General features: G+C 42.2%; 4 protein-coding genes across 5 annotated transcripts; 2 read left to right on the top strand and 2 right to left on the bottom strand.

Annotated features, from left to right (window-relative positions):
- Positions 1-248: 248 nt before the first annotated feature.
- Positions 249-7,855, bottom strand: LOC121181001. 2 transcript variants are annotated; one of them, XM_041036737.1, is made up of 8 exons: positions 7,693-7,855; positions 5,585-6,935; positions 4,979-5,133; positions 2,969-3,297; positions 1,775-1,863; positions 1,584-1,686; positions 1,330-1,445; positions 249-1,229 (listed from the first exon to the last, which is right to left on the bottom strand). In XM_041036737.1, exons 2-8 carry the CDS (start codon positions 6,845-6,847, stop codon positions 1,128-1,130), a joined length of 2,157 nt encoding a protein of 718 aa, XP_040892671.1. In that variant the 5' UTR covers positions 6,848-6,935; positions 7,693-7,855; the 3' UTR covers positions 249-1,127. The 2 variants fall into 2 exon arrangements, with proteins under 2 accessions (XP_040892671.1, XP_040892672.1); XM_041036738.1 differs by having other exon boundaries at positions 1,330-1,442.
- Positions 7,856-8,898: 1,043 nt separating this feature from the next.
- tmem187 (transmembrane protein 187) lies at positions 8,899-10,386 on the top strand. The gene has a single exon (XM_041036763.1). The coding sequence runs from the start codon at positions 9,000-9,002 to the stop codon at positions 9,801-9,803; it is 804 nt and encodes a 267-aa protein (XP_040892697.1). The 5' UTR covers positions 8,899-8,999; the 3' UTR covers positions 9,804-10,386.
- A 366-nt stretch (positions 10,387-10,752) lies between these two features.
- Positions 10,753-14,309, bottom strand: si:dkey-9i23.8 (parapinopsin). The gene is made up of 9 exons (XM_041035647.1): positions 14,286-14,309; positions 14,100-14,124; positions 13,675-13,814; positions 13,425-13,488; positions 13,135-13,260; positions 12,406-12,544; positions 11,682-11,846; positions 11,082-11,166; positions 10,753-10,962 (listed from the first exon to the last, which is right to left on the bottom strand). The coding sequence occupies exons 1-9, from the start codon at positions 14,307-14,309 to the stop codon at positions 10,753-10,755; spliced, it is 978 nt and encodes a 325-aa protein (XP_040891581.1).
- A 1,826-nt stretch (positions 14,310-16,135) lies between these two features.
- ndufs8a (NADH:ubiquinone oxidoreductase core subunit S8a) lies at positions 16,136-20,728 on the top strand. Its single transcript, XM_041036766.1, has 8 exons — positions 16,136-16,219; positions 17,433-17,488; positions 17,845-17,910; positions 18,120-18,209; positions 18,787-18,895; positions 19,141-19,204; positions 19,361-19,489; positions 20,088-20,728. The coding sequence occupies exons 2-8, from the start codon at positions 17,446-17,448 to the stop codon at positions 20,217-20,219; spliced, it is 633 nt and encodes a 210-aa protein (XP_040892700.1). The 5' UTR covers positions 16,136-16,219; positions 17,433-17,445; the 3' UTR covers positions 20,220-20,728.
- Positions 20,729-21,562: the final 834 nt, after the last annotated feature.

The raw sequence follows: 21,562 nt of genomic DNA, 5'->3' as shown, positions 1-21,562 counted from the left end.
TTATATGTGTAGGGTATTTTTAAACCTGTTATAGTATTTATTATTGTGAGGAAATGGTGTGTGAGATTTTGGTAACTATCTAATAAAAAGAGACAAAAAAATGGTCTTTTTGCTGTTTTTCCTTTCCTGAAGTAAAGAGCAGCTTTGTCTTCATCTGTTTTCACCTGTGACTGTTTATCAGTTTGACAGTTGTGCAGTGTTGGACACGTGTGTGGGAGAAAAAGAGGAGAATGAGTGAGAAACATGGGGAGGAGGATCACAGTTATCAGTATATTTAAAGTAATAAGATTATTTATCTTCCAATCACGTCACATTGCAACTCATGTGAAATGTTACATAAATATCAAGCATGAAGTCCGAACACGTGAGCCCACAGTGACGCTGGGCCTTCAGTAAGGCCTGGCTCAAACAGTGGCAGTGATGGATATTCCAGTGGCACCCTCAGCTGCCACGGGGCAGCGTGAGCGGCAGGAAGGACCCACTGGGCACTTAGACAGTTCAGACAGACAACAGAGAAAATACCAGAGGACAATAAGAACCTGATCATGTAGAGCTGGATCGTTCACAGCTTTACAATTTACAATTTTCCATTAAATGCAATGAACTGTTTCAAAAAAAGGCAAAAAGCATCTGAGGTGAGTGTAAAATATTAAACTCTTAAAATCTTTTTTTGTTGTCATCAGCCTTTTCTAATGCGATGCTTGATAATAAATTTGCTGATACATTCAGGACTCAGATGCTGCAGCAATGGGACAGTGAAGTAATGAAGACACTTCTTTTTATTAACATGCACTTTAACCCTTTAGACAAGTAGCCACACTACACTGTACTACACATATGGCATTTGTCACATCATCATCATTATTATTATTATCATTATTATTAGTCAACATTGCAACAGAATGGACTTAAGGGGTGAAAGTGATTTGGAGGAAATCAAAGTTTAGAAGGCAGTTGATCCTTTTTTCTCTTTTGTCTGTCTATCTATCTGAAATACCATAAAACCTTTTCTGTACACAATATACACAAAGCTCCAAAAGAAAAAAAAATCAACATAGTTTTGCTTTATTGTAATAAAGGTTGTATATATATTAAACACACTGTGAATAAAATGGCTGAAGCCCCCTCTACTTTCCTCTGCCCTCCTTTGGCTGAGCTGCTCTCTGCATGGTTTTATCCTTCAGAGGCATCTTTATCTTGGGCAGACTTCTGGGACTGCTTCCTCCAGACTGGCACACACACACACACACAGACAAGACCAAGATATCAGATCAAGAGGATTCATTAAAATAGTAAAGTAAAGCAAAGTAAAGGGTTTGTTGTACTGACTTTGACAGTGGAAAGCTTGTTCTCCCCCTCTGCTCCTGCAGCTGGGATGTTGTAGAAGATGGAAGTGGGGAAGACTTGTGAAGCGGTGGAGGAGGGAAACAGGGTGAGGTTCTCTGCTTCAAAATGAGACTCATGTCATTCTCATGCCTTTTTCATGTAAAAAAAATACTTCATCACACGTTCTATTGTTATTTTTCTATTATATCTATTATAGTTTTCTACTTTGGACGTTAGAAAAGAGGTGAGTGTCTGACCGTGACTTCTGTTCCGATTCTGTTTCCATGCTGATCTGTGTTTCCTCTTCTTGCTCAGCTTGATGAGATATTTCTGAACTGAACAGTCCAGCACCGCCTGACACTGGCAAAGACAAATGAATATAACAATTAAATTGAATTCAGCAACACAAACTATGGAAATGTCACGTTGTTTTGAAGCTCTCACCGACCTTAACATCAGGAAATGGGTCGAAAGTGTCTGGGGGCTGCACAGGCTGGATAAACTCCACTGTGTCGTAAATGTCTTTGGTCCTGAGGCCTGTTTGGAAGAATCAAGACAGTAACGCTGATGATCAACCCAATTTTAGTAACACTGAAAAATACAGAAATATCAGGAGTGAAGTTCAGTTTAGTTTAGAAGTGACTGTCTGCGAGTGAGTAATGCTGCGCACATTCCATGAGAGTGGACAGAGTGAACATCTGCAACCACAAAGACAACAGCTGGATGTCTCTGTTTGGTAAATAATACGTCCATTACCTGTAAATACCAAGTATCTGTAAATGCTCCTGTTAGTAGTTGTATGTGTGGAAAACGTCTGCTGTCAGGAAACATCAGACATCAACAGGCTGAATGTCACCGAATCCCACCACTGATGTCATCATCATTCATTGACTGGCTGTTGAGGTGGTGTCCAGCAAACGACGTGGGCTTTGTAAATAACTGTCAGACTTTCTGGGGTAAGACCTGGTCTGATTAGGAGAGAATTCTCAGAGGGTTTATCAATTCTGTCTGGATTTAGAGTGAATGATGAATCCTCCATGTACACAAAGGTTAGACATGGAGTTCCACTAGGTTCTGTGCTTGGACCAATTCTGTTTACCTTATATATGCTTCCTTTAGGCAACATTATTAGGAAACACTCCATAAACCTCCACTGTTATGCAGACAGCACTCTGTTATATTTATCAATGAAGCCTGATGAAACCAGTCAGCTGGTTAAACTTCACACACAACTTCAGGACATACACACCTGCAAGACCAATAACTGCTATTAAACTTTGTAGTTAAACACAGGCACTTTAACAGTGATAGCAGTAGTCACAGGGGTGATTGATAGGTTTGTGGCCTAAGGCAACTTTTGTGGTGTTTCTGTTGGACAAACAACACAAGTGAAGTTTGAGGATGACGGGATGAGCAGTTGTTGAGAAATTCAAAGGACAGAGACAGACAGACAGACAGACAGACAAAGACTCCTCCATTTATTAGTAAGATGGAGTTTCAAAGCTTTTGGACCTCAGTAAACATCTGTGTAGGTTTTTACACAGCTTCAGTCCAAACATTAAGGTGTTGGCTGTCTTGCAAAGAATCATCTCTCCTCTAGTAACACACATATAAACACATCGTCCACCCTGGTTGTACTTACTCATCTGATTGTTGTCACTCTCCAGTAAAATCTTTGGTATGGCAGTAGAGGGCGCCCTGCTCCTCTCCTGTTGCTCCTCTATGATAACTTTCCTTAGGTCTATGTCCTCATAGACAGGTTCCTCTTCAGTGACGGCCGGGCTGCCTTCAAACACATCCAGAGTCAGGTCCAGTTCAGCACTGGTGTTAAACTGGAGGTTCACACTGGGCTGTGCTGTGGCCTCTGAAGGTGGTTCAGGTTTGGAGGTGAGGTACGGGGACCACTCCTCACCTGACAGGAGCTCCTCCACCAGCTTCACTGGACTGCACACTTTGAAGGAGCTGAAAGGACTGTGCACAATGTAGGGGAAGTAGTATTGTTAGTAATCGTTTATAGAAATACACTTATACATCTTGACCAGTTAAAGCTAAAAACAGATATCAGTTAGAGCGTGATGTCTCTCCTGACATCTCAAGGTTTTTTTTTTTTTTTGGCTCTGCTTGCTTATCTGTGAAAGTCGCCACACTCCACTGCTTTCAGACAATCCACCTATCAGCACCTCCGAATTCACTGCTTATCTTTTTTTAATCTATACAAAAACCAAACAAGAAGTCAGTCTGCTGGATTACTGAAGAGCAGAGTTACGTGAACACTGCGTAAAACATGTAAACAGTTCTTTCAGCTAACCTCGCCTCTGACAAGGGAAACACCTGTAACTGTAACATGCTAACTATACACAACAAAGATGGAGATGGCCATAGCCTCACAGTAAAAGCATATAAAATGCTAAACTGACTGAGTAAATCTGTGATTAAAACCAATACACAATTTTTGTCAAGACTAATCTACAGCTAAATCTAAATCAGGTGGCACATTTAAGATTTACGTATTCTGTCCATTTGGTTCCTGCTGAAGATAAAGATCTTTAAAAACAGCTCACAAATGTACAGTTTCATCTTGAAAAAAAGTCTCTGTAATTTCCTAAAACAGCTGCTCACTGTAGTTTTTGTGTCAAAACCACAATAAGACTGCAGAGTTTTCACCTGCATTCCAGGAGGTCACAGGGGTAGAGGGGGATTTGTCCTGCGTTCCTACTGTGTCATAAAGAGAGGTAGAATAGAAAGACTGGATGACGAGAGACTGACTATAGTGGCAGGAACAGTGGACAGAAGGAAAAGAAATGGGGGATGTTGGGAGAGAGAAAGAAATGTGTAAAGGAAGAAGGGAAAAGAGAAGACAAACAATGAAATATTGAAGTGGTGGGACAAGTTTGACTAACAGTATTAAAATGTTTCCTGATGAAGGGTGGAAACTCCCTCACTCTCCCCTGAACTGTGATAAGAGTCTGTGATGAGACAAAGGCTCTAAGTATAAGACAGTGTGTGTGTGAAAGAGACAGAAGAAGGAGGAAGTTATGACAAGGAAAGACTACTAGAGAAAATGCAACTTTAGGTAAATATGATACGAGGACATTGACTGTGTGTGACACCTGTCAGGAACATAGCAGAATGTATTTAGTTTCATTATTCAAAACATGCTTTGGCCTGTGTAGACTACAGGTCACAGGTCAAAAACACAGCATCCTGCAAAATTCCCAAAATGCAGCTGAACAGCATCTTTCATAGAGCTGTGAAGAGGGAGGGGCTGCTGGTTCCAGATGTAGTTTTCCTGATGCTGTGACCCCACATTTTGAAATATTTCACCTTGGTTTCTAAAAAATATTTCGCCTGGCACTTTGGTGGACGCCCCCCAAATGCTACACTTCCCATGAGTCACAGCCAAACATCACCATGGTTACTGAATCCAACCACTGTTTACCCAGAATGTAGAAGTGAACTGATTCAGTTTTTCAGTTTTCTCACGTCTGTCATCTTCAGTCAACCCCCCGCTGAACAGTGCACGTGACCAAAAGCAGGAAGGGACACAAAACAGTGTCAGATTTAAACACATTTTTATCACCTGATGAACTGGATGTACATGTTTGAGTGAACAAATGAAGCAGGAAATGTATGTATCAGGGTACATGTTCACCTTTTCGATGTTCCGTTTCTTCTTCTAATCCTGCTCTCCATGAGGTGATGTGTCTCTGTCACAGCTGATTGGTCCACAGCATCTTCGTCCATCCCTTCCCTTTCCTCTTCATCCTCAGCCGTCATCCATCCCTCCTCCCCATGTCTCCTGTCATCCTTGATAATAAACATGTAATATCAACTTTTATTCATGAGGAAAAAGTAATTAAATAGTACAACAAGAGCAGGCCTGCACGCAAAACACAGAAGCCTGCAATGATGGGAGGGTGGTCTTTCAGATACGAAGGTGGGTTTGAGAGTTAGATCAGAGTCTGAAGGCACCAGAACACTTCACAGAGCTTTATAACACTATGACAAAGGACTTTACATCAATGGAGCTGTATCAACCACTTATCCTCCATCATCTTGTTGACAGTAGAAGTCAGCACTGTTCTTGAGAACAGCTGTTGGAAGGAGATACCTAAAGTGGAAAGCTGTGGTTGCTTTGACTGGACGGTGAACACCTGAGAACATCACTGCAGAACATTGCAGAAAGGTGCCGGCTTTCACTGACAAGTTTTAAAGTGAGGGCTCTATGTATTTGAGAAGTGATTTAAGTGAAACTTACCTGTGTCCCTTCAATATCATCCTCTGGTACTCCTTCTATTTCCATTTCTCCAGCTTTGCTCCTTCTTTTCTCCTCTCTTCCCTCTTTTAATTTATCCATCACCTTCTTGGCAAGCTTTTTCACCTTTCCCTTTGCTTTGGGCCTCTGGTTTGTTTGCTTCAGTTCTCCATCTGGAAGTGTCTCAGAGATTTCCTGTGCATCCTCTGCCTTCCCATACTGTGGTATGGGGGGACGTTTTTGATGTGGTTTTGGTGGAGGCTGAGGTGGAATCGTTGGTTCGGGTGAAAGCGCAGATGCACAGTTGCCGGTGGTTGCTGCCACATCAGGTTTTTCATCTGGGGTTAGCTGGGATGAATCTTCGGTCATGGTAGGAGCAGTCAACAAATTATTACTTGGATCTTCATCTTCTGTCCCGCTGTCTTCTCCTTCCTCTCCACCTTTCTCACTGTCAGTAAATAATACTAAGATCTGTCGCTGAGGTTTACCCACATGCTGGTGACTTCCCATTCCAGATATTTCTTCATTCTCTTCCATCTTATCATTTCTGTCAGCTAAATCTTGCTCTTGCTTCCTCGTGTCTCCGGTCCTTTCTTCATGTTTCCTCCATTCTGCCTCTTGTTGCCTTCTCTGCTTTTCTTCTTCTGTCTCAGTCCACTTTGGCTTGTTGAGCCGTGGAGGTTTTCTTGGTGGTTTAAGAGGAGGTCTTTGAGGAGGCTCTATTGGGCATTTTGGCTGCACTTTTGGTAAAAGTCCAAATGTGCAGTTGTTGTGAATGTCAGGTATGTCCCCAGTGACAAGATCTGAATATTCATTGTTGCCTTCAACTCCACCCAACAAAGGAGACGTCTGGTAATCCAGTGAGTTCAAGGTTTCATTCTCTTTATTAAAGGCTTTCAATTCTGGACCCTGGTCAATCACCTTCATTTTCTCGGTTGCAGGTGACCTCTGGTAACGCTTGGGAGGTAGTGGTGGAGGAACAGCTGTCAGAGCTTTTGTGTTGTCCACCTCAGGAATGACAGCAGAGGTGGAACCTTTAAATCTCCCAGCAGCACCAAGGACCAGATGTGACTCTGGATCGTCACTTTCATTTTCTTCGCGATCATTTGTGTCTTCCAGTTCTGTGCTTGGCAGAGAATCATCAAAATCGATCCTCATGTGCACGTAAATACCCGAGTCCAAGGACTGCGTGGACGACCTGTTGGAGCATGTGTGTTTGTGTCCAGTGGTGCTCTGAGTGTGACTGAATTCTGTGTGTGTTGTCATGGTGAGCGTTTGGATCTTTCTTTTCGGGGAGTGTGTTTGAGCTTGTATCCATTTAGTGTCTGTAGGTGACTTCTCTGGGTATCACAGTCTAATGAGAGAGAGAGAGAGAGACAAAGAGAAGGACCATGACATGACATATAAGACGTAGTGCAGTACCATGAACACAACACTTTTCATTCACATCTGTGTCCCAGTCTCGTAATGTCTCAACAGAAACAGTGTTGGCAATTAACTAAGTACATTCAGGGTAAAATAAAAATACTTGAGCACTTCTATTTCATGCTCATTTATACTTCTACTTTACTACATTTCACAGGGAAATACAATACTTCTCACTCTACAACTACATTTAGGTGACAACTACAGTTACAACTTAGTTACTTTACAGATAAACTCTAAAGGTGGACTACTTAAAACAAAAAGGAGTTAAAAGGAGCTTCACCTTTACCAGCTATAGCATTTAAATGCCATTTACACATTAATACATCAGAAATAAAAATCAGCTAATATAAGAAGTATTAATAATAATGATTTAAAACACGAGGGGGCATTCTGCTGAATGATTGGACTTTGTTAATACTTCCATATTTATACTTAAATAGATTCATTGATTTTAACTAAGTACAGGGTTTGAAAACTTTTCCAACCACTACTAAATCTGATCTATTCAATAGTCTGCTCTAGTTATTTTATATATTCTTCCTCATAGTTAATAATGAGTCCTACCTGTTACAGTAACATCCCAATCTCCATGCAGAGCATCATTAACGTCTCATTTCAGTTTACTTCACTGTATCAAAATATTTTTCTTGCTTATTATTCATAATTAAAGTGCCGTCTCTTACCTCTTTTCTCTTTTAGTTCAGCACGTTTCCTTCTCTGTGGCTTTTCCTCGAAGGCTCTCTCTCTCTTTCTCCCTCTGCCATCGCTGAGTTTGTGTCACCTTTGCTTTTATGCTGCTCTCCAGCCTTTGTATTATTTTCATCCCTTCTTCCTTCTGTCTCAGGTTTAGCCCACTTTCTGTGGTCAGACCATAGTGTCACTAACTGACAAAACCAGTTCTGTCTCTTGAGCTTTTTCTGACTCTCTCTCTCTCTCTCTTTTTTTTTTTTATCTTTATTGAAGGACTGGTTTTCAGAGAGATGCCTTTTATGTCTCCAGAAGTACTTTCAGACACATTAAAGTAATGGTTATTGTAATGTCTCATTTGTTCCTTTCTCAGTCATTTAACTATTCTGTCATCATATGTACTGATAAGGAACATGTTGTGACAGCGTATAGCACTGACATCCAGCCAAGATGACAAAGCAGGGTGAACAACCTCAGAGTAACAGTTAAAAGCTTAAAGGGAGCATTAGAGCTGAGTAACATCTCTGTTCATGAGTTGAACGTACGCAGCTCATGGAGCTCGATGTCCGTGGCAGGACACAAAACATCACTGTGCAAATCAAGTTTGCCAAAGAGCTGAGTGTCTTTCTACATTACTGAGCAAATGTTTTGTAGACTGATGAAACTACGGTTGAATTATTTGGGAAGAACACACAGCTCTACACGAGGCATAAAAATGGAACTGCATACCAACATGAAAACATCATCCCAAAGGTGAAGTACAGAGGAGGCAGCGTCGCTGCCTCTGGGCCTAGACAGCTCAACGTCATCGAGGGGGAAATGAATTCACCAGTTTAAAAGAATCTTAGAGGAGAATATCAGAGATGAAGTGGAATGAGATCAGAGAGACGTTTACACCAGACGCCCTCAAAATATGTCTGAGCTGAAGCAGCTCTGGAGGAAGAACTGTCCAAAAATTCCTCCTGAACAATGTGCAGGTATACGCAGATACTGGAAGAGCTGGTTTGAGGTGAAGAGCTGAGTAATGCTGAGTAATAAATGAAATGACATCTTGTCACAGCCAGTGAAAATGGGGTCAGATCCAGAATAAACAAATCTTCAGTTTTTTCTGTAAACTGTATGTAAAGTGAGGGGGCGGGACGAGCAGCAACAAAGCCAATCCTGAGCCTCCATTCTCTACCATGTGATTTCTACCCGGAATAACAACAACAGCACAGACTTTTGATCCCAGTCAGAAAAGTCGGAGAGAAAGTTGCAGCGCTCAGAGCTTCAGTCAGTCCACACATACTGTGGGACATGTGTGATGAAGACAGCGGCAGTCATGAAGTCCGCTCTGCTTCACGTGCTGCTGCCGTTCTTGCTCTGTGTCGCCTTGGCGAACACCAGCCTGTTCGACGAAGTTAAAGTGGACTTGTCTTATGCACATTATGCTGAGCCACGGGTCGACTATCTGCCCACGCTCCTGGCCATGCCCTGTAACTGTCTGGTGAACCTGGCTTATGTCTGCCTGGGGCTGTACTGGCTGCTGCGGCATGGAGGCGGCAAAGAGACGGAACAGAGTCGCTACTTGAGGCAAGTGTTTGCCTTCATGGCGGTCTTTTACGCGCCTGTCCAGTGGACACGCTTGGCGGTGCTGCGGCGCGCTCCCGCCGTGCTCGACCAGTGGTTCACCTTGCCGATCTTCGCGTGGGTTCCGGTGTGGATCCGCTTTATCGAACACGGGCCGGCGAAGTGGCGCGCGTCGCATGCGGCAGCTGTCGAACTGCTTTCTCTCTCCAGCTACGGCCTGGCGCTGGCGCACGAGCGCGGTTTCGAGGTGGCGCTGGGCTGTCACGTCGGCCTCGCGGTGTACCGAGGAGTTCGCCTGCAGTTCGCGCGCGGGGACGGTCGCACGCGGGGATATCTGCTGCTGGCGATGCTGTCTTGTGCGGGGTTCGTGGTGCTGAAGCTGCTGGACCACTGGCTCGCTCGGTTCCAGCTGTTCCAGCGGTTCACCGGACACTTCTGGTCTAAAGTGTGCGACGTGCTGCAGTTCCACTTCAGCTTCTGCTTCCTGAGCACACTGACACACAGGGTCCGGGGAAAGACCGCAGCACAGCTGGAGTGAAAGACAAGCACGGACGAGGAGCAGTTCACCAGCTAAACTCTCTCAGATCAGTTAGGAGCCAGTAAAGACAATAACACCTTCTGGGTTGCCAGGTTCTGGCAAAGCCTCCTCCTGCAGACACTATGTCTTTTCAGCTCTTGAATTCATCAGAGAGACCTGTCCAATGGACAGTTTGACCACTGATCTTCTGCCTCTTATGCAAGAGGCCTGTGGACATCTGGACCAAACTCCATCTAGAAGCTAACTGTTTATAATCTCAGAGCAATTGCAACAGGGATTTCTCTCAGTTTTCTGAATGTTTTCAAATCAAATAATGAATCAATTTAATCAAAATCAATCAATCAAAACCAAATAATCAGTAGATTAACCCATAATTAAAATAACCATTAGCTGCAGTGATATATATGTAATAAAGATTCAACCAACTACAACAGTAAAATGCTGTTTCCACATAAATGCGTGAGGAATAATAATCTTATTATATAATATACAATAGTAAACCAGTGAACAGGGGCATTCTTCTGCTTTGAGTAATGTGCTGACTGCAGTTGTTTACTTGTGGAGTAAATAAATAACTATTAGTTCACTGTATTGAGAGTATTGTCAGCCTTTTGTTTTTTAATTATGGATTTAGATGTTTTAATGTTTAGATCTGCTGGAAACAATGAGAGTTTAGGTGTGTGATTATTAGCGACTACAAACATACATGAAAGAGTCTCTGACTCGATGTACCATTCATGCAGTCCATATGAAGAGTGTGCTGCAGAGTTCATCCTTTCAGGCTCAGAGGTACAGAAAAGCTCCAGTGTCTCAGCTGGGTCTGTGTGATTTGAATTCACACTGATGACATCTGATAAAACCTCAATGGAAACAGGTGAAAAACTGGCTCATTCACAAAGTGTAGCATATAGAATATATATATATTTAGTGTTATCACGTCCTCACATGTTTACAGCTCATGTTTAGTGATAGCAGTGAGGACAGGCTCTGATGGTGGTCTCTTGTTGGTCCACAGCAGGGCCAGGCCTGCCTCCCTGAAGTCCTGGTGGGAGCAGTAGATGAGAGGGTTCAGACCACAGTCCAGGTACGACATCACTGACGACACCGTCCTTAACCACTGAGGTGCTGGCGACAGGTCCAGCCTACCCAGCAGGATCAGCTGATTGGTCGATGGAGAGAAACAAAGAATTGTGAGTTCACGCTGTGGCTTTTCCACTTGTGTACCCGCAAATACAACAGCTGATGTGATGTTTCACAGTGAGTGAGTGTATCGGTCACCTCAGACATAACAAAGGGAGTGTAGCAGAGCATGTAGGAGGCTACCAGCAGAGGAGTGACTTCAGACAGATCTGCTTCATCATCACTGCGATAAAAAGGAAACAAGATGGCTTTGTTTACAGCCTGCTTATTATAGTTAGCTATTACACTAGATGGAACCCTGAAGGGGCATACAGGAAGTGTGTGCCTGTGCCCCCCAAAGATACTTTTAATATTTCTTGTTTGAAAGTCATAAAACTTAGTTAAAAAAAAACATAAAATGGCCACAAAGAGGCAGAAAACGAACACAAAAGATGCAAAAATAAACCCAAAGAGGCTCGAAATGATCACAGAGAAATGTAAAATGACCATGAGGAGACACAAAACTAACAAGAAGTGATGCAAAACCACCACATGGAAACAAAAAAATGACCAAAAAGAGCACAGAATTAGCATGACTCAGAGGCATTATAACCACATCTATGGGAAATGCACCAGACTGAAATAAACTGTAATTATCCTTTAACATGAGTCTGTTTTAGTTTGCCAGGTGTAAACATCAGTTACTAATCTGAGCTGTTTCCAGCTCGTGCTGTGTGACGTGAAATGATCTTTTGTCACCTGTTGCCTCTCGAGCAGCAGCCGGCGGCGTTCAGCAGAGAGGAGAAGCAGATGAGGAGGAAGGGGAGGAAGATACAGATGGAGAAAGCACAGAGAATGTAGACCAACATGTCTGAGTAGCTGCTCTCCCAAAAGACAGCACACAGCATCTCTGCATTGTCATACCTGTAGGACAGAGAAGACATGTTGGACAATAACAGAGTAGATACAGTTATCCAGCTGGGATTAGAGGGTATCAGTCCACACCTGTCTCATTCGTTCATTTTTCATTTTAGCCTTCAGCTCCCTGGAATTCCTCAGTGCAAAGGATGCAGTGTTATAGGGTCTAATGTTGTCATTTCCAGTTTGACCTCATGCAGGCACTGTTTCCTCACTATCATCATGACCGTTTTTTTTTATACTGGAGGGTTTTGATGCCAGCAAAGACATACCGGAGGCCACTGTTCATGAGGAATTCGTTTTTTGTTGTTGTTTTTTTTTTTTTTTGCCATTCATGAATCAGATCATTTAAAAACACAAGTGGAGTGTGAGAAGGACAAATCCATTCAGAGCCATTCTCTTCAGACAGAACTGGCTCAGGTGGAAAGTTTAACAAGATTTTAGGTCCATTTTTAAGCGGCCTGGACAAGGATGTTAGCTCTGGATCGTAATGAGGATAGATCACTGTCTCACCTTATTATGTGCATGCATGTGGGGCACTAACAGCATTAACTAAACTACATACCTGATCCAAGCGTAGACGACAGGGACGCTCCCAAACACCACCCCTGTCACCCAAGAGGCCGAGCACGCTGTCACCATAACAACAAAGATAGGACTTCCTGTGGAGGCTCTGCCAATCAGCCGCTGCACACAGAGGATAGCTGCAGAGGAGGACAGAAAGCGTTAAATTAACTGCATCAAAGCCACAAGACTGCTGTCTACTACAATGGCTGCTATGGTACCAATACTGCATTGCTGACATGGCTGCTACTGCAGTACCACTGCTGGAAAGGAGCTAATCACATTTAATCTAATGCTGGATCTAAATATAAATTAGAGGTACTGGAACTTTACTTGAGTATTTTTATTTTCTGATGCTTCATACTTCTGATCCACTACATTTCAGAAGGAAGTATTGCACTTTGTACCACAATACATTCACTCAGCAGCTAATGTTACAGGATACTAAGAATTTTAATCCAGTTAAAAACATGATGAAGCATTCAAATGTACAAAGAATGTTTCATGGTGTCTGCTGCATAAATGTAACCTAGAAAATTTAGAATTAAGAGCTCTGTGTCTGTCCTATACAGAACTGTGTAGGACTGACACAGAGCTTCCAACATCTTGTGGAATCAATGAGAGGAAAAAGAGAAACTACCCAGTATCAGTATGGTGTGTGTAAGGCCACCCATGTAAGACAAGATGTGATGAAGTGGTTTCTGTGTGTGTATATAGAGCTGGAAAGTACCTATACTCCCTATGGAGGAGGTGATGAAGGCAAACTTCAGCAGGCTGACGACCTCACACCACGGTGAACTCTGACCCCCAGTCAGAATGGCCAACAGGGAGCCAGAGATGATGAGAAGGGAGCAGCCTTAATAACGAAGTGGTTCATAATCAGAAATGATGCCAAGTGATACAACACTAGAATCACATGAAATGATGAAGTGGGTTTAGAGACAGTGGGATAACACCAAGAAAGACATTAAAGTACATATCCCTGTAACAGATTGGTGTTAGTGTCAGTGTATGCTGTACCTAAATCTGACAAGGTGAGACTGATGAAAGGAAGCCAGTAATGACAGCAGAACTGACCCCTGCACTGGACATGAAAGACAGAAGAAGAAAATGCGTTGAGATCCCGCAGAAATTAGTAATCACCCAAAACAAAAACACTCAGTTTCAGTTTTTCAACCACAGACTTTATGATCTTCTGCATTCACACACATAGCTAACGCGAATAACGTGTCACACTAACACTGTGTAAGGAACAACCGTCCCACCTTACCATGACTTTGACCAGCAGAACAAAACAGTTTCCCACAACCCCCATGATCATCTCCAGTCCCAGCACAGCTGCCAGCACCCACTTCTCTGGCTCTGGCCATAAACACTCCATTAACACAGTCCCATTACACAGCTCAGTCACTGGAAGACCAGAGACACAGAGAATAGCAAAGTTTATTGTAAAGCAAATTCCTGTGTAGAGCAGGTAAAGCTAATGTGCACAGCTGGTGTTACTGACTGAAGTTACTCTTCACACATTAAAATAATAAGTAAATCAAAGGTTAAATGATGGCTTATGGGAAGTGTGAACTTGTAGTCATGAGATATTTGCAATCGTTTTTCTTTTTCTGTTTCTTTTTTTTGGGGGGGGGGGGGGGGGGGGGGTGTTTGACTTGAATAATTTCACTGATGAAAATGACACCTGACCTTCATCCTTAATATCTAACTCAAACTGAGAATATTTGATATTCGATAGAGAAAAAGTGTCACTTACTTTTACGGTGAGCTGTCAGTCCACAGCCTTCAACAGAGGGTACTACGTGTTTGTAGTGGAGAGCTCAGATGGAAGTGTCATCAAAACCATTTTCAATTAAAATTCACATGCTCCATTACCTTAACATGAAGGCTCTGATGCATGTTGCGTGTGTGCCTTCAATTCAGCTTCTACTACTAACTACTACTGCCATCATTATTCTGTAGGAGATCACTGAACAACAACTGGGAGGGAAATAAGCTACTGCAAGGAATCAAATTTAAATAACATGTCAAACAATGTGTTTAAAACTGTAGCAGGATCATGGAGTTTGTTCTTTCGTAAATCAACTGGGATCTTAACAAAGTTAGGTCAGAATTACAACCACTAATGTTTCTGCTGCTGCTACTACTGCTACTGCATTTAAGCTTAACTGGACAGGTTTACACTGCTGAACTGGTAAAATGGCTCTTCATTAATAAAACCTCAGATACACTTGTAGTTAAACCAGACAGTGTCTGTTTGCTCAGACAACTTTGGGAAACACTTTAATCCTTTGACGCCAGTTTTTCCAATTTTCCCATCATAACACAGATGGTGACTGGTTTATCTCTAATCCCTTGTGAATGGTGCTGATCTGCACTTGGGACTAATAAATGATTCAAATGCTTTCTATCCTAAAATAAATCAATTGCTTCCACTGCTATGGTGTTCATTTTGCAGGAAGAGGGAAACATTCCTCCCCCTGAGCCTGTGGCCTCGACCTCCAGGCCCAGAGGATCACACGTGGTAATGATTTCACCTTATTTTAAACAGGATAGTCAAGTTCTTTGGTTCGCTGTAATTACGATGTTCTTTGGTCACCCACCCCATGCAAAAGGTTTCTACACTGAAAACTGAATGATCTGTGCCAGCAGAATGAAGACCTCATGTATGGAGCAGTGTATTTGGTGCTATTCATCTGACTGTGGAGAAGGGAGACTGCATGGGTGGATGCCAGAAAAACCAGATCCAGTTCAGCTTCCTCTGATGAATGGACAGGCCAGCTTTTTAGAAGTTTATTGTTCTCGGTCCTTAGTATTCACACTCAGTTTTACGCCTTGGACTTCATCTCTGCTGTTGTTAGAAGCAGTGGTAGTAAACAGGATTAAAAAAAAAAAATACTAATCTGCAATTAAGTGTTGAATCAGATTTAGCACAGTCGACTCACAGGTGAAAGTATTTCCCAAATTGATATCTGGAACTGGTCAAGCAGAAGTGTATGTTACAGGAGCCAAAATGTGAGTCCTGTAATAGATGTGTACTGCTGTAACCACTGCAGAGGTATGATTTAGGAAGACAGACTGTGTACTGAAGATCTGACAGAGGTCAGAGAAGTTAGGTTAAATAGTTGATTTTGCTTGTTCTTGTATGTTTTTCATTTGATGGAGACTTCAGACTGTCTGTGTAGTACAGTTCATGTACATTAGTTTTATTAACTACAGTTATTGTTATTGTAATTGAAATGTTTAATGTGCCTTATTAACTACTCGCCAGGTTTTTCCAAATTTACCATAAACTTCATAATGAATCTAACAGGATGCTTTGGTGAATTAGTTCAGTGTCATGATTAAGAATTATATTAAACATCAATATCACCAGAAAGGTGTATGAAAGAATGCAATGAATTGATGAATTGATAAATTTGATGATGAATTAAATAACCACTACACATAGCGAAAGGCTGGCAAGTGTTACGGCCACCAGCCTTCCCCTGCACCTGCCAAAAGAGGCTTCAAAAGGGCTGCTTGTGGAGCTGGTTAGCCGTGTAGCATGAGTTACCATGGTGATGTAACTCGGTAAGACGTGAACCACCGTTGTAACCCTCAAAAAATAAGGCCTCAAATTTGTGTTGTGTTAATAAATTAAGAAAAAAGGGGGGAAAAAAGCACAAAACAATCAATTAAAAATAAAATCACGGACGTCTGCCGAACGTCCATCGACGTAACGACGTTGTGTAACTTCCTGTACACGCACGGTCCGTTCCGCAAATCGTCCGCTGTTCTGGTTCAGAAGGCCAAATAGCGACACTTCGGTGAGTTTAAAATCATTTCCAGTCACAAAATCTTATTTCTTGCAACTTTCATTTACGTCACAACCAAATAGTCAATTTATTATCATTCATAAATGATCTTGCAAGAATTAGATTTACCCTCAATTCACCTCAAGCGACCTTTATGCAAAAGTCCTTGACAGTATGTGATCTAACCCGGCTACCAGTCAGAGCTAGCTTAGCTTAGCGAAAATCATTGACTTCTCACAAAGTAAATCAGAGTCAACGACCATTTCTTGTGCACGGTACGTGTGCAGTGAAGTGGACTGGTCACAGGGGTGTTTGGTGTGTGTGTGTGCCTTGCAAGTTACTGTTGTCAAGCCGAACAATGTCATGCCGCCGAAGGAGCGTCAACGCGACCGTTAACAGGGTTAGGTGAAGAGCTGCTATGAAGTTAGTTTGCTGCGAATCAGGATGCGACTGTGTAACACGAAGGGAGATCATTTTCACGTTAGAAGAACACTGTTGGCAGCAGTTCACGTTTTATTGTTTTTCGGTGTTACTCGGTGTCAGTGTTGCCACATTTTACCTACAAAGAGAACCGGCATGTAGGACAGGGGGTGTTTATATTCACTCATACCCACACACGTGTATAGCTGTGTTTGTATACGTGTGTCTATATAGATATACGTTTATATATGTATGTGTATATTTTTATTAGACGTCAGAAGAAGTCAGCATAATTACATTATTTTTCTTGTTAGTCTTCACTTACGTGAACAGATGTAAACATTCACAAGAAACAGGAAGTATAATGTTGTCTCTTAATGTCCTCCATGAACTGTGTGTCACTGCTGCTTTTGGCCGTGTTGATCAGCAGCCAAACTACAATAACTAACTTCTTGTTGGTCTCAGAACACCAGTATTTCAACCTGAGTGGTACAAGGACCCAAAGTAGCCCAAATTATAGCATCCCACCCAAATCAGTTTTTATCTGCCCAACTAAAGAAAAGCTGGCCCTGCTGAGTGGAAAATGGCAACACTGATTATAATCTAAAACGCTGCAATGTCAGTATTAATTATTTGTCAGAATCAGACCTCGCACTGTTTAGATTATGCCAGACAACTGTGAGTAGCGAGGAGTTGTTCACATTAATATGTAGAGACCCATTTTTGCTTCAAGTAATAAATATTATGATAATGTACTGATACACTTTTGAACTGTTCCTCATTATTGTTGTGTGTGTGGTTTCAGCTTCAAAGACGTCATGGCTGCAACCTTGCGTTTACTTTACAGCGTGTCAAGGCCAGGTAAGATTTTTCACCACACTCAGTTGCACTGACAAAAGTTAATTGTAGTGGGCTGATTTCATACATAGGTCTGATTCCATAGATGTGGCAGAAGGGCTTGTTCGTGTTATTGTCAGAGTCATCACAGAAGGTGTGAAATCTCAAGCCTCATAGATGTGTCACTAATGTGAGCCAGGTCAGATGAAAAGAATCTATATCTGTCTGCTCTCAGCAGATGGTCAAACACACATCAGGCACCTGCGTAGTTGTCTTTTAGTTGTGTAGTCAGGTGTGATGCATTGCAGTGCTGTTTAATGGATGTTTCCACCATAGGGCTCTTAATGATAATTCACTTTTTAATGAATCTTTATTTTCAGGCACTTTTGTGACCAGCCAGAATCTAGTGAGGTCCTTCAGTGTCTCTGCACAAAGGGAAGGATTCAGTAAGTACCACTGTAACACACGGACACAGCTCACTGTGATGAATTATTGTCACTGATGTGTCTCATTTTGAAGGACTGTCAGGGGCCTGTACCCTATGTACAGGCCCCTGACAGCATGAGAGTGTACACCGATCTATACAAATTCATTTATAGTCACAAATGTTCAAATTTCACACATTATTCACCTGATTGTTTTTGTGTGTGTGCAGAGTATGTGAATGCCCAGGAGATTCCCACAGACATGAAGTCCATTACAGACCGTGCTGCTCAGACGCTGCTGTGGACAGAGCTCTTCAGAGGTCAGCTGACCTTCACACACATTAATAAGAAATGTGATACTCTGAATTCAGCTGTTTATCTTTAAAATTAGCCTAATTTAAAGCCACTCTGCGCAGAGCAGTAATTAGTAGTAATTAGCGAGACAGTGGGTTTAACAGAAGAAAATCTATGATACACAGTGATTTACACTCGGGAATAAAAGTAAAGTAACTGAAGTCCAGAGGCAGCTGGGTATCATCTATAAATCCAGATGTCTGCTCCTAGAATGACAGCTGTGAAAACTGCCACACCGTGCCCATTAAAAGACTAAAGGGATGTCTTTTAGAGTGAGTGACCCACTGAGACACCACATATATTAAATAGTGGTCAGTGTAAGTTTTATAACAAGCAGCAGCAGGTGTGAGCAGAGAGGATAACACGTAACAGGGACTAGTGTGCATGTAAAGATACTGACAGGTGACGTACAGAGCGCTGCAGGGCAGCTCTGTTCAAACCTTCTCTTTGTAAATGTCTTATCTAAAATGTTTAGAAACGGTCCTGCCGCTGCACGTGTTAGTTTCTTCTTTTTCAACGTGAGTGATCGTGTTGTGATGTCAGGTCTGGGTATGACCATGAGCTACCTGTTCAGAGAGCCTGCCACCATCAACTACCCATTTGAGAAGGGACCCCTGTCGCCTCGCTTCAGAGGAGAGCACGCCCTGCGCAGGTGAGGACGACCGCTCATCAACCACTCAGTGTGTTTTTTTTTGTTTTAAAGTGTTGAATGGTATGTCATATTGATGGACTCAGCTTGCTGTGTGATCAGAGTTTACATCACCTCAAGATGCTGCTAAGCATTGTTGAAGTAGGCTGAATAAGCTTAAGATCAAAAAACTAGCGAGTCAACAGTCGACTGGTGCAGTAACATCATCATGTTGATTAATGTTGTTGATTGTCATGATGTTACACCAGGTATCCTTCAGGAGAGGAGCGCTGCATAGCCTGCAAGCTGTGTGAAGCTATCTGCCCTGCCCAGGTACACACACACACACACACACACACACACACAGTGAATTAATATAGGCATTAATATTTGATCTAAATACCAGCCACCAGAGCAGAGACATCCTGTGATAGGTCACTGTCAGTGTCTCTTTTCATCCTAACCACGTGTGTGTGTGTGTGTGTCCAGGCCATCACCATCGAAGCTGAAACTCGCAGTGACGGCAGCAGGAGGACGACTCGCTATGACATCGACATGACCAAATGCATCTACTGCGGCTTCTGTCAGGAGGCGTGTCCTGTGGATGCCATCGTAGAGGTGTGTGTGTGTGTGTGTGTGTGTGTGTGTGTGTGAGATGCTGTGTTACAGCACAGTTAGACCTCCTTGATGTGGACAGATGAACTGAAAATGAACAGAAAAGTATTTCATTCAGCTTTCAGACTGGAGCACAGGTCCAGAGCACTGAACTCTCCCAGTGTGTAGTAAAGACTATAGTCCATTATTGATTAATCTGTAAATCATTTTTAGAATTAATCATTTAGCTTATTAAACAAAAAAGAGCTTATCTAAATACACTGTGTTATTAATCGCTGTGTCTGCTGTTCTGCAAACGAGCTGTTGTTTTTCATCCCACTAACTAGAACGTGTGCAGAGCTGACATAGAGTTCTAGGAACAGAAGAGTGGAAAGAAAAGCAGAGCCTGTAATAATTACAGCTCGTTAAAGACCTGGAAGCCTGAGTTAAACCCAGAGATGACTTTCAGCTTGAATAGCTGCATTAATGACAGTCCTCATCTTTCCCTTTGTCCTCTTTCCTATTGCTTTGATTCCTTTCTTTTCCTTCTCATCTTGCTCTTACCTCTGATCCCTCTCTCCTTCCTTACTCTCCTCTCTCCACCCTCTGTTTCTCTCTGCAGGGTCCTAACTTTGAGTTTTCCACCGAAACCCACGAAGAGCTGCTCTACAACAAGGAGAAGCTCCTCAACAACGGAGACAAGTGGGAAGCAGAGATAGCTGCCAACATACAGGCTGATTACCTCTACCGATAGTCACCACACACACACACATACGCAGTGTACAGTTAGCACATACCAGCGTAACCTCTCTGACACACACAGACGTCCATACTGTACATACTGTAAGACAGACTCAGCTGTGATGGATGTGCTTCAGGGTTGGATTTGTATTTGACGATGCATCCTTTGTTTCAAATCAAACATCAGCGCCATCCTCTTCTGATAAGATGATTATACTTCAACATGTTTCTTGATTTTTACCACTGCAATGTTTGGATCATATATTTATTGAAGACAGATGAATACCGCACTGTCTGTGTGACAGCATGGACCAGTGTGTGATCATCCAGTGAGGACCACGTGCTTGTGTCTGCACAGTCTCACTGGACTAACGAGTGTGCAGACTGACTTCATCCTGGTTTCAGTCTGATGTCCCACTAAAGTGTACATGGATTATTGTTATTATCTGGGGTGTCAGTACGTAGTTTTATGGTCTTCTTGCTGTTTCAACCCTGCCTCAAATAAAATAATTCTGGGAGAAACACTCAGAGTGAAGGATCTTTAATTTTACCTGACAACAGATTTAAAGATTGAATCAGACGTGGTAGCATATAATATGCTACCATGTCTGGTAGAAGGACATTTGGCTGCCAGTGCAGTAAGTGGATTTCATATAAGATTTAAAATTAATCAGCATGTTCAGATAGCAGTAGAAAAAATAGACATTCCTGACTACACTTGTTTAATGGAGTCTGTTCAATTACAAGCCACTTAATATTCAAACATGGGAGATTAAATTACTTAAAAAAAATATTAATGTTGTTATTTTGTAGGAAACAGAACTCCACACAAGCAACAGGCAGTGCTGGAACACGTTCTCAGATCTTTTAAGTAAAAGTGTAGCTTTTCAGTAAAGCATTTTATAGGAAAATAAAATGTGCTCTGTGGTTTCTGTATCTGCAAAAGGAAAAGACATGACTTCACTTGACTTTGGACAGTTTACCACCTATTTTAGAACCATTTCATGTTATTCACCGGACTGGAAATGTGTAAAGTTTGAAAACTTTTGAGCAGTAGTGTACATATACAGAAGTGTAGATAATCAAAGGTCATTTTCAATCTTGAAATGATGTGAAACTTTTTCTTGAAATCCAATAAATACAACACAGTAATAAGTGTTACATATTTTGTTGAAGTGCTTCAGTCTGGAGAAGGAGCTCTTTTCTTCTTCTTCTCCACAAAAGTCCGTAATGTTCCAAGAAGGCGATACTGAATGGAGGATCAGGGCCTGATGGAGACCGAGGACAGAGTCACAGGTTCAAACGGATTTATATGAATATTCAAAGGACACAGTGCTAACATTCAGAATACAAACT

This window comes from Toxotes jaculatrix, chromosome 4 (genome assembly GCF_017976425.1).
Source record: "Toxotes jaculatrix isolate fToxJac2 chromosome 4, fToxJac2.pri, whole genome shotgun sequence".
Taxonomy (NCBI): Eukaryota; Metazoa; Chordata; class Actinopteri; family Toxotidae; genus Toxotes; species Toxotes jaculatrix.
This window is presented reverse-complemented; position numbering and strand designations above follow the sequence as displayed.

Excerpts from the sequence above, each read along its gene's own strand:
- LOC121181001 (XM_041036737.1), bottom strand. The coding sequence starts at position 6,847 with ATGACAACACACACAGAATTCAGTCACACTCAGAGCACCACTGGACAC. Across the intron at positions 1,446-1,583 it reads GAATCGGAACAGAAGTCACG|CAGAGAACCTCACCCTGTTT; the intron begins GTCAGACACTCA and ends CTCATTTTGAAG. Across the intron at positions 1,230-1,329 it reads ACAAGCTTTCCACTGTCAAA|TCTGGAGGAAGCAGTCCCAG; the intron begins GTCAGTACAACA and ends TGTGTGTGCCAG.
- tmem187 (XM_041036763.1), top strand. The coding sequence starts at position 9,000 with ATGAAGACAGCGGCAGTCATGAAGTCCGCTCTGCTTCACGTGCTGCTG.
- si:dkey-9i23.8 (XM_041035647.1), bottom strand. The coding sequence starts at position 14,309 with ATGCATCAGAGCCTTCATGTTAAG. Across the intron at positions 13,815-14,099 it reads GTTAGATATTAAGGATGAAG|TGACTGAGCTGTGTAATGGG; the intron begins GTCAGGTGTCAT and ends CTGGTCTTCCAG. Across the intron at positions 11,847-12,405 it reads GTCGTCTACGCTTGGATCAG|GTATGACAATGCAGAGATGC; the intron begins GTATGTAGTTTA and ends TCTGTCCTACAG.
- ndufs8a (XM_041036766.1), top strand. The coding sequence starts at position 17,446 with ATGGCTGCAACCTTGCGTTTACTTTACAGCGTGTCAAGGCCAG. Across the intron at positions 18,896-19,140 it reads GGAGAGCACGCCCTGCGCAG|GTATCCTTCAGGAGAGGAGC; the intron begins GTGAGGACGACC and ends ATGTTACACCAG. Across the intron at positions 19,490-20,087 it reads CTGTGGATGCCATCGTAGAG|GGTCCTAACTTTGAGTTTTC; the intron begins GTGTGTGTGTGT and ends TTCTCTCTGCAG.